The 12,040-nt window shown below is 49.6% G+C and overlaps 1 protein-coding gene across 2 annotated transcripts in view; it reads right to left on the bottom strand.

The window, feature by feature from the left end:
• Window positions 1-12,040, bottom strand: part of PCNX2 (pecanex 2) — a 313,350-nt gene that overhangs the window by 24,663 nt on the left and 276,647 nt on the right. For both annotated transcript variants that reach the window (XM_059397306.1, XM_059397305.1), the window contains exon 26: window positions 6,400-6,653. In XM_059397306.1, coding sequence (XP_059253289.1) covers window positions 6,400-6,653 — 254 coding nt within the window. The remainder of the gene's footprint in view (window positions 1-6,399; window positions 6,654-12,040) is intronic.

Raw genomic sequence — 12,040 nt, 5'->3', positions numbered from 1 at the left:
TGCTAGGTTTTTTAATGAATTTAAAATTCATTTTTTAAATGAAAGTTTAAATTCATTTATTTGAGAGAGAGAGAGCGCGAGCAAGGATGAGTGGGGAGAGGGGCAGAGGGAGAGGGAGAAACAGACTTCCGGATGAGCAGGGAGCCAGGTGGGGCTCAATCCCAGGACCCTGGCATCACGACCTGAGCAGAAGGCAGAGACTTAATCGACTGAGCCACATAGGCGCCCCTTTCCTGCTAGATGTAATGCATAGAACTCACCTGAGACATTCTAAAATGTCCTCTCTTACGGGTCACTACAGGGATGAGGGAAGTAAGAACAGAACGCTAATGGAATGTGCCAGAACAGAAGTTCCGGGGTGAAGAAGAATGACAGCCAGCCTGATCCTTTCTGAGAGAGACACAAAAGGGCCCTTGGGTTACTGCAGGCTTCCTTGGATGCCCAGCATGTCTGATCCGGCCGAAAGAGACGGGGGCAAACCCTCTTCCAGGACCCCAGCCCAGGAGCGTTCAATGAACAAAAACACCAAAGTTCTTATGGAAAGTACTTATGACGAGGCACTGTCGAAACACACATGCACATGTAATGCCGGGTGCCCAGACAGTAGACATCTGCAATGCCTTCCAAAATAACCCGTGTTCTCCCTCCATTAGACACGCCACTTGGGAATTCCAACTGGTGAAAATGCCACCCTCGGGCCTTCTCCTTCTTGTCACAGCTTTATCGAAAGCCATCTTGTAGCTCGTGAATGAATTCATCCTTCAGAAAGGCTAGCTCCTGGCCGGGAGAAGTCCAAGCACAGCAGAGAACGTGAAACTCCAGCTCCAGTATGGGCACCTCCACGTAGGTGGGAGCATACCCTCCCTACAATCTTCTCTGTGCTCTATTACCACGGGTGAACAGACGTGCTGCTCACAGCACTGAGGCTGGGCTCCCCTCCTCCAGCAGCCACCCCCCACCCCCGAGCCTGGAAATCACCAGCATGGGGGGGGTGCTTGGTGCCAGGAGGCAGTGCTGCATGCTCTCGTGGCCCCAAACCCTTAGCCAATGGCCTTCTCTGATTGTAGACACATGTTCCTCCAAAGGGAGATGACAGACAGGAATGCACACAGCCTGGGCCTGGCCAGGGCATGGGGACTGTCACCTGTGACCGCAGTGGGCAGACACTTCGGGGCAGCCTCCTGCCCTCTCGCCTGCTCTTCCCTCCCCTGGGCTGGGATGTGGAATCTGGAGAACCAAGGTTGGAGGTTGCTAAGGAGGGTCTGGTCTCAGGGTCTGAGGAGTCTGAGCAGGTGACGGGACAGACACACGAGGTCGCCGGATTAGGGCCAAATCACCGCAAAGGCCTGACTCAGCCGTTCTCGGCTGTTGGGACTGCAGGCAGCCTGGACTCTGGGAAGGCCAGCCTGTGGCTCATGACGTGTGGCCTTCCTCTGCGGCATATTCCCTACTAGGCTTCACGGCCCACCCGACCCCAAATGGGGAGAACAGGGGACCCCAAATGACATCTGCGGTTCTCACCATCCCATTTTTGCAGCACTGCACCCAGGACAGCCCTGCTGGCCTGGAGAAGTCCCCTCTGTGTAAGGAAAGAGGGACAGAGAGGGAGGGAAGGCGGCAGAGGCCCAGGAAGCTGAGAGTGGGAGGCGGGGAGGACAGAGCTGCAGCGGAGCCCGAGTCTCTTCGTTATTTTGAGGCTTAAAATGAGCGAGTGTGCACGAAGGACTCAGCGCGAGGCCTGGCGTCTCTGCCTTACCCCCCAGGAGCTGACACGCGGGGAGGCCACAGTGGTCTGGAGCAGCGCCGAGGCCACGGATGACATCAGGGGCCAGGAGACAGCTGAGTCTACGGTTCTCGAGCCAATCTACTTGCTGGCAGGATAATTTAGAGCTCGTAGGATGCAGGCAGTGCAAGCAGTTGACCCAAAGCTACAAGCAGGAGGGGACCCATGACCGTGGCTAGAGACATGGTGTCTCTGCCAATGGTGACAAAGGCCACGAAGAAACTGGGTCTGCGTGAACATCTGGCTCTAGAAACATCTGGTCTAGTTTTTCCCAGTATGTCCTAATCCATGTACCAGACAGGAACAACAAACAAAACTCAAAGGACATTTACCTTTTCATCCACTTCTAGGGAGGGAATGGAAATCACCCCTCAGCCGATGAAGTCAGAATAGTGAATGAGGACTTCGAATCCCAGAGGCTAAAACTTCCTCCCCCAGGTCTGGCAAAATCTTGCAGTGTCGACTTCCCAGCACACCCCGCAGCTTGGCTCCCCATCCTCTGCCCCGGCCCACTCCCCTGCCTCCACCAGGGCATGAGGAGAATCGATTCCTCTCGCCCAGAGAACACAGAACATGCCCAATCCTTGCAAACCACGCCCCGCTTCACTTGACGTAGGCAGAAATTCCGTGAGGGAGACAGAGTCAGTGAACAGTGTGAAATCCTTCAGAATCTGTCAGGATGGAATGCGTACAGCACTAAGTAAACCTGATAAGTGAGGATGGGGAAAATGAGTCGACGACAAGGAACCTGATCCATGTTGAAAGCAAGACCTCTTCTGAATGTGTTCACCGTATCTGTCCTCCAGCAGGGATTCTCCCGGCTCCTCATTTTAATTGTAGATCGACCTGTTCTATCAGACCATTGCCCTGTGCACATTCTAGGAGAGGGGCCCTGGCAAGAAGCTCCGCGTGTCCAGGTTTCACGCTCCCCATTCTGCAAGGTAAGCGATAAGCCCCTCTCCTTTCTGGAAGGCCTGGACGGGAACAATGGCAGCGGGAAAACCCAGCCCTCGTGGAAAGCTGATTTCTTGACTGCAAAGAGGGTTTTGAACACTAATAAACCGAGGGGAGGCAGAGGAGGCACCAGGGAAAACCTCCAGTCATCAGGAAGGAAATGATTTCAAATATATTCATAGAGGGTGGCGGAACTGACCCAGTTTATTAGGAGATTAAAAAAAAAATCCTTTTGTGTAATGGAATGATTCCAAGCTTTTCTTCCTTCTTGATTTGCCTGCCCAATAAAAATAATAATAGTCATGACACAAAGAAAGAAACTGAGCTCTTGAAACTTGAAGCAGCCCAGCACGACAAAGGTCATTTTGTTCACCACGTAACCAAGGCTATAGAAGAAGACACTCATTAGTTTTTACCCTAAAATGCTGCTTCTCCTGCCGCTCAGCACTCCTGACACTTTCTTTAACTAACTCCACGGGGTGATAAGACCAGGTTCTGAGCTACCCCTCACCAAAGAGCGGGCAAGCCCTGAGTGCCGTATTTAGAGAAAGCCTCACAGGAACAGTCCCGTCAGTGGTGACGTGAATTAAACAGGACGCGCCAGGAGGCCCCATCTGCCCCCCAAGTCTCAGCCCCTCCTGAGCACCGATTCAGAATTTAAGAGAAATCTGTTTCTATGGAGCACAAATATGTCTGTAGTCGCTCCCAAGCCTCATTGTGTATTAAATCACTTAGGAGGGTAATTTAAAAATACAGGTGCTAGGGCCCCTCCCCAGGCCCAGGGAATGGGAATTTCGGGGCAGGACGTGCAAATCCATAATTAGCAGCGTATTCAGGGAGTGGGATGCCACGAGGCTGCCCCCGGCTCATGAGGAGACCCCACAAGGGAATGCACCATCGCTCTGTGCGCCTCACCCACCCCACCTGAAACTCTCATGTTGGCATCAGCCCCCTTTTTTGGAAAACAGAGTTAAGGATATTGTTCTCCCACAAACTAAATACTACCTGGCAGATTCCAAGGGTGGCCGGGGCTCCTTCAGCCTCGCCATTTGCATATTATCCTGGACTTGTTTCTCAGATTGCAAATTGCCATTTTAGAAAACATACAGGAGGGCGCCTGGGTGGCTCAGTGGGTTAAGCTGTTGCCTTCGGCTCAGGTTATGATCTCAGGGTCCTGGGATCGAGCCCCGAATCGGGCTCTCTGCTCAGCAGGGAGCCTGCTTCCCCCCCCCCACCCCGCCTGCCTCTCTGCCTACCTGCGATCTCTTTCTCTCTGTCAAGTAAATAAATAAAATCTTAAAATCTTAAAAAAAAAATGCAAGGAATTGGGAGACATGTTTCTTGGAGTTAGGAGAGGAGGGAAGTGAGTATCGATTCACTTACTAGTGCACGGGAGGGATGTATTAAGAAGCAGGCCCCAGGGGGTGCCCCCAAGGCCTCTGGAAAAGCCAAGAGGGTAAACCCAGAAAAAGTATATCCTTCCTTCTCCCTCACCCTTGGTGACTTACTTTGTGGCCGCCCACGTGCCTGGCTCATGGGAAGGCCATCTCTGGGGGGGGTCCCGGTTCACAGAGATGTGGCTCAGTAGTGAACCCCATTCTCAACACGAAGAACTACAGCGGGCCGCTCAGACTGTCACCAACATCTGAATCCCATCTGTGTAGACTGCTGTGGCCCAGACCCAGGACCACGTTACCTTTGTTCATTTAGTCCAAAAAAATGCCCTGGACACCGCCCTATGCAAGTCATCACACTGAACCCCGGGGACCCAGAGAGGAGTCGGGCACGTGCGGCTCCTGTGCTGAGGGAGCTGCTACAGGGTGAGTAGGAGAGATTTCAGAGCATGGCCCCAGGGGAACTTGTGTGCAGGGAGGCGGTGGGGGGAGCTGGAGGACTACTGGCTGGGTGGGGGCAGGGACCACAGGGAATGTGTGTGCACAGGCGGGAGTGGAGGGGATGGGGCAGAGTGGAAACCGCCGCAAACAACACGGGGGCTCTGGGCAGTTTCTGTCTGGGTTCCAGGCTCCCCAGAATGCACATTCCCCACCCCGCTCAGCTGACATGGACAAGCTTCTAACCACAGGATACAACAGGGACCTACTGTGGCAGCTGCCAGGAGCCTTTCTCGGGGACCACAGGTGCATGCCTGTGGATCTCCTTTCCATCCTTTTAAGCTTCCATCTAGGAACACGAAGTTTCCAAAGTGGTGCAGCAGGTGGCAGAAGGAACCCAGGTGCCTAGGACTTCCCAGCACAGAGCTGCCACCCCCTTCCTCGTTCACTTGCGAGACAGACAGACCTCACAGGAGCGTACCACGGCTCTTTCAGGACCCACTGCCAAATCCAGGATTGGCTCTGGAAGAAAACGTCTTGCAGCCTAGTTCATAAGGCCGAGGGAGCAAACTGTGGGGTCAGGAGGCAGGAGCTCACCGCTCCCCGATCTGCTTTCCAAATCTCCCCCCGCGTATATAAGGCTGGGCGAAACACCGACGGTTTGGGTGAGGTAGGATGAAACTTGTGCATCAAGGTGGTGACCACGAGCCACTGACCCTGTCTTACAGAGTCTGTGCAGGAGAGCATGTCATGAACATTTCTCATTGCAACTGCCTGGGGATGTGATAATTAACGAGTTACTTAACCTTCTGACTTTTTGCAACCTGTCCTCGATTTCCTGTAAACTTTAGCCGTACTGGTGCACGCAAGGGACCCTCCTAAGTAGCTATTCCAAGTCTCAAAATGTCTTCCTTTCCAATTGGTGGAAACCCCTGAAGCTCCAGGCCCCCGTGTTCTCTTTCAGTTTTGCATTTCCTCATCTCTGCCGGAACCCCTCTTTCAGCCTCAGTGGGCGGGCATCTGAGATGGCAGACAGATGAGCGTCCCCGTGGGAAAAGGCATTAAGATGTGGACCCCTCCGAGGCCAGGCTCCAGGGCTCCCGCAGGCAAAGTGCTCCCACAGAGCAGGAGCCAATGCAAAGACCTCCTCAGCCTTGGCTGCTCCCATCTGTCCCTCCCCCTTTGGAAAACACCGATGCCCCCCTGGCCCTCCACACCCTCGCTCAAAGCTCACACTCGTTCTCTGGGAGACTCAGTTGCAAACGGACATTTTCTGAGGTTGGAGCGGTGGTGCAGACGTGGATACTGAGCTACAGGCAAAGGATGCTCTTGTCTCCACCCAAGTGAGGAAGAAAGGCTGTCGTAACTAATCCTAACTAATCCTAACTGGGCCATTTCACTCTACTTTTGGGGTTTTCCTATTAAGCTTATAAAACCATTCTGGTTCTAGAGTGGAAATGGCTGAGCATCTAAATCAATACTTGGGACACATAACCATGGAGGCCTGGAGATGTCTGGACGCTGCCATTTACAATTGCCCCCTCACCAAGACCCGGCTCGGTTAGAACAGACAAAACAGATCCGGGTAAAAAAAGGAACTCCCTGTGAATGTCCAGACTTAGACAGTGACTCAGGCCATGAACCCCAAGCAAAACCAAAGCCCTAGAGGATTTTTCGCAAAACCAGTGGTTCCCAAACCTAGCGGGGGCTCCGATTCAGAAGATAAGGGGAAGCTTCAGAATCCAGCTTTTTGCAAAACATCTCAGGAGCCCCTTGACCCAGCCCAGAACTATTCCTCAGACAAGCGCCCGGGGCCCAGGGCAGCAATACCTTGATGTAGTAGCGAATGAGGATCCTCCGGAGGTCGAACACCTGCAGCATGGTGGCTGCGCTGTTGTCTACGATGCTGTAGCCCTCCAGGATGTACTGAGTCCGTGTGATCTCCCAGGTGAGCCAGCGGAGGTGAAAGGCAGCGTTGCAGGACAGCAGGTGTGGCAGGTGGCCGGGCTGGCAGCAACAGCAGCCTCTGTCCTCCTCATCGCCTTCCATGATGGCCTCGACCTCCCTCTGCTGGCAGTAGGTTCCTAGCAGAGGACAGACAGGATGGACGTTATACAAGGAGTCATTGGGTCACGTCGGTTCAGAATGGACTTTCCCCTTGGCCTCCGTTAGAGGGGAAGATGCTGGAGAAATTCTGGGAATCAGTGTTTAATTCTTTAATTCCCACATGAGTCGCAAAGCTCGTCATCATTAATTCCTTTCTTCATTCGTATTCATTCTGATGGCCATCTCCTCCCCATTTTGTGTGTGTGTGTTAGAGGAGACAGGTTTCATGATGCTCAAGACACCAACGGCTGAAATGTGGGACGGTTATGTCCTTGAGTTCCCCTTCCCAGAAACGCACAGGTCGCAGCTGAGCGTGTAAGAGGTTACGTAAAGGTGGCAGGTGGAGATGTCTGAGAGTGTGTAGGAGCCTGCTCAAGAATTTTCAGGAAGAAAGGCTTCCTCCTTGCTGCTTTCCCTGGAAGAACTCCATTGCCCAACTCTGCGGGCACACTACGCATGCTACCCAACCTCGAAAGTCACCTCATCTCGCGTGACTAAGGGCGGCATGTGGGGGGCCCCAGGTACACTACCAAAGGAGTTCATTCCCCAAACAGGAGACGATTATGGGTGTCAACCACGTCTGAAGAAGAGACAGCCTATCTTCCTCAACATCTCTGTCAATGATTTGAAGGGAAGCACACACAGTATGCCCATGACATGGTTCCTGGTACCACCTGCAAGGCAGAGCAGGGACCTAAAGTCATCTCTGCAGATGGGAGGGAGGACTGAAGGTGACCTCCTGAAAGTTAATCGAATACATGAAGTAGCGCATCTAGTTTCAAAAAACCAGCCACACGGTTTGTGGATATCTAGTAGCGCATTTAACAAACACTTCAGTCGATCGTATGTATGAACCAGAAGTAGGAAAAGAGAAAGATCCTACGCGGAATGGGTTAAGAAACCCTTGGATGTTTTTAGCTTAGGAGAAACGGAGTCTGATTTCTGTCGGAGGAGATCATGCTGGCTGCTGTTCAGAGAATGGGCTGGAGAGGAATGAGGGGTGGGAGCTGTGGCATTGGGGAGGCTGCTAGCTAACACAGATGAGACAGCGGTGATTTGGACAAAGACCGTTGGGAGAGGCAGGGAGAAGTGATTGGGTTCTGGACCTCTCTGAAGGTAGCCTGATAGGATTTGTGAAACAATTTGGATATGAGATGTTGAAAAGATAGACAAAGAGTGGTGTGAGGGGTTCTGACCTGAGTAAGGTGAAAAGTGAAATTATGCTTCACAGAAGAGGTAAGATTGCAGGGGTGGGGTAGGGGGAGTGGCCTCTGGGTGGGCAAATGGAAAGACAGGGAATTTTCTTTTGTCTATGTGAAATTTTAGCTGTTCACTATTAATCAAAATAGAGATGTGGGCAGTTGGATGAAGAAATACGGAGTTCAAGGGAAAGGTTCTGGCAGAGATTCATAACATCTGAGAGAATTATCAGGAAAGAGGGGCTGTTTAAAATAACCTGCGGAGAGGGGAGAGGTCTGAGAGCTAAGCTCTGAGCATTCCATTCAGAGGCTGGGAGCGTGAGGTGCTACCAAAAAAACGACTGAATAGAAGTGGCCTGTGAGGTCAGAAGAAAACCAGAACATAGCAAAAGCAAGTTAACAAAGAAAATAAAGAGTTTCAAGGAAGAGAGAACATCAGCTATGCTAAATGATGCTTAGAGGTCAAATTACAAGAGGAATTAACTGTTAGATTTGACAATATGGAGGCGAATGATAATCTTTGCAAGAGGTTTCGGTGTCATGATGGGTGGGGGAGGGGATGGCCACTTGAGCGAACTCAAAACAGTGGGAGAGAAAAAAGCAAAGGCAGTTAGTGCAGGCAACACTTCTGAGGAGTTTAAAAATATGACTTTATTATATTTTTTACACGTATGTCGGATCGCTTGCTATTGTCCCACAGATCACTGGTTTCTGTTTCTTTTCTTTAAACTTTTTATTATTTGCATCAGTTTGAACAGTTTCTATTGCCTTGTCTTCAAGTCCACTGATCTTTTCTTTTATCCTCTAAATGTTTCACCTCAGACATTACATTTTATTCACTTTTAGAATTTCTCTTTTTTCCTGCTGGTAGTCTCCATCGGATCATTCATTATGATCATTTTTCCTCTGACTTCCTAACAATATTAATAACTTTTTGCAACTTGTTTTCTTTTCCCTTCAACATCTTTGGCTGTGTTTCTATTTATTGTTTTCTTTTCCTGGGATCACTTTTTTTGGCTTCTTTTCATATCTAGAAACTTATATTACACGCTGGATACTCTTGATGCTCTAGTATTGACCGTCTGGACTTTTCTGTTATGTTCTGTTAAGTCGTTAGTTTGTTTGCACATCCGCTTGATTCTTCTGAAACTTCTACTTAATCTTGAGAGTGTCTAGAGTAGACCTCTAGCGCAACGATATCTCTACTCCTGCAGCTTGGTCTTTCCAGGGTCCTGGTTGAATTCCTGGGATGTTCGACAAGGTTTCTCCACTGCATGACTGGAAGTGCTACACCTCGGCTCTGTCCGACCTCTATATCCCCCAGTGAGCTCACACCTCCAGTGAGCTCACACCTCTCCAGTTACTATTCTCTGCCACGACTCGCCTCCAACATTTAGCAGGTGAACATTTATCCAATCACTAACGAGGATCCCTGTACAGATCTCTGCAGGACCTTCTCTGTGAAATTTGCTCTTATCCACTCCTCTGACCTACAAAGTCCAGCTGTATTGGCGGTCCAGAACTCTAATTCTGCCTCGCTAGCTCAGTCCGAGAACTGTATTTTGTTTGGATGCTGCCTCCCCCTTCTACACATAAGAAAGGGCCTCCAGGAGGAGAGCAAGGGTAATGTTAGGGAGATTTCTTTGTATCTTCTTTCTCTCAGTTGACTGAATATATCTTTTTCCCCCAGTTTTATAATTGTTTATGGCAAGAAGGATAATCCAGGACCAGTTAGTCAGTCATGGCTGAAAGGGCAACTCTCTGGATCCTTCGACATGTCTTCTGGGACAATTCAAACATGAGAACTCCCCCTACATCCATTTCCATACCATTCACTTCTTCCAGGACCCCACAGTGCCTGGTACTTAGTGGGTGCTAACATCCCCTCAGGTGAGATGCCTGAATGAATGAATGACTGAATAATGAATAAATGAAAGGCAGAAGTGAATCCCGATCACTGTATGCACAGTATTGAGAAAATAAATGCTCAGCAGATAACATTATGCATGTGGCAGGTAAAGCCAGTGTCAGTACTAAGCTTCCCTACAGTATGAATGAGATGGTCCTAATGGGTCAGAGATGGAAAACGACTATCTTCAAATAATAACGTACCCACGGAATGGTTAGGAAAATGGGCAATGAGATGCGAGTTGACCAGGAAGGGGGACGAAGCAGGTTCTGTAACGCAAAGTGTAACAGTGAAGAGCTGATCCCAGATCTTGGGACTCCATTTGTCTTTCCCCAAGACTTAACTGCTTTTGGGTCTTGGCTGAAAACACTCTTTTTAAAAACATTTCCAGGATCTCTTAGCTCATCTGCAATATCAAACTGGTAGAGATGTATATAAATACATCCATGAACTATAAACAGTGAGTAAGTCCGACTGCACGTTCTGGGCCTTCCAGAGTGAGCAACGACCACGGTGTCCTAACCAATTGCCCACCGGGCCCCTAGGACTGCGGGCACTAGACTCTGGGGGTGGGAGATATCTCGTCCCACCAAACAGCACACTGACCACCCTGGAGTTCTGCCAGCAATTCATATAATTCAACAAGAAACTCCCTTTCCATGAAGAAGTGAGACTGTTCTTAGGCTACACAAGGAGGAAGCAGAGAGGAGGATTTTCACCTCGAATAGGTTAGCAAAACTGGTTAAATACCATGCCCCCCCAGATCTGCATTTCTTTACAATTTCTCTCTCTATGAGGGTCTGGATGTCAGGGTTGGTTTTCTCTCCCCTTACATCAAACAAACTGGAGTGTGTGTGTGTGTGTGTGTGTGTGTGTGTGTCACAGTGCAATGCAGAGTTTAGATTCCCACCACGTGAACGAGGTAAGTAAAACCACACACCATGAGGAATGACACCTATGAAAGGACAGGTGGGGACACAGTGCGCCATGAAGGACCGCCATCCACAGAGACCTCGTAACTGCTGCAGGCTTTTAATAAACACTCAGTTAAGGTAGGTCCCAGCACCTTCTCTTAGGAAACACCTTTTGTTCCTTTTAAAGGATCATACTGTAAAAGAAGAGGAAACTAAAAGACCCAGTCTTTTCCATACGTGCACTAATTTGCTGCTCACGGGCAAGTCAGGACCCCAGTCTTCTCGGAGAGGCTCATGTGGCTCAGAGCACGTCCCCTCCAAAGGGAGCACCGGAGGCCAACTGTCCCTACACTGTGACCTCTTGCACCATCCGTGTCAATGAATGACGAGCAAGCTGGCTGTTTCACTCTGCGTTTCCATTGAAACCGACTCCTGGCATCTTTTCTGTCACAGTGTTCTCATGATCTAAGTCAGCAGGCCACAGGAAGGCATTCAGTAAATAATTTTTGAATTATTTTGACAGTGTCCTAGGGTCTTAGTTTTGATAGACAAGAATGCCCAGTTAAAGCAGCAGAAATTAATGTTTTGAACTGAAAATATATCTAGTAGATCCCAGATGTCTTGCCACACAGGATATATATATCCATTTCCTGAGTGTGGCCACAGTGTGGGGCAGCCATTCCTGCCCAAAGACACTTTTTGCCTCTCTTCGCTGGTTCCCCAGACAGCAAGCGCTGCTCCCCTTTAAGTGCTGTCTGCTGTATCTACCAGCGACAGGCTGGGTCTGACTTATTTATTCACACTTATTTCCCAAAAGGAATGAAGTCAATTTAAGAAGACATACACGGTACAATGGCAAATGATACAATTTAGGTAAAAAGGGGGATAAGAAAAAATAGACAAAGCCAGAATGATGTCGAGGGACCCTAACTGCATTCTGTGATACCCTATCTATTTACTAAAGGTGGGCCACAGATCACACCGGGGCTTTCTAGAAGCCAATGTACAAAGAGAATGTGAATAGTTTCTTGTGTCTCTAAGACAACAACAAAATAATTCCTTGCAAGGGTCACAGCTATTTCTGGCAAAGACACCAGAAAGATAATATTCCCAGGACCCTAATAAAAGGAATATTTCGGAACACAGTGAACACCGTCCTTAACGGCATTGCCCAGAAAGTACAAACACCAGCTTCAGTGAGCTGTTCTAATACGGCCCAAGAGCCATAAAGAAAAATCATAAAATCACCTCTATGGGTGGCCAAAGAGTTCAGCCTTAAGGATGTGGTTCTCGTGTCTCCCAAGGGCAGATGTCAGGGACTCTTGGGGACAGGAGAACTTCAT

The sequence above is a fragment of the Mustela nigripes genome, chromosome 4 (assembly GCF_022355385.1).
Source record: "Mustela nigripes isolate SB6536 chromosome 4, MUSNIG.SB6536, whole genome shotgun sequence".
Taxonomy (NCBI): domain Eukaryota; kingdom Metazoa; phylum Chordata; class Mammalia; order Carnivora; family Mustelidae; genus Mustela; species Mustela nigripes.
Note: the sequence above shows the minus strand (reverse complement) of the source record. Positions and strands in the feature narration are given on the sequence as shown.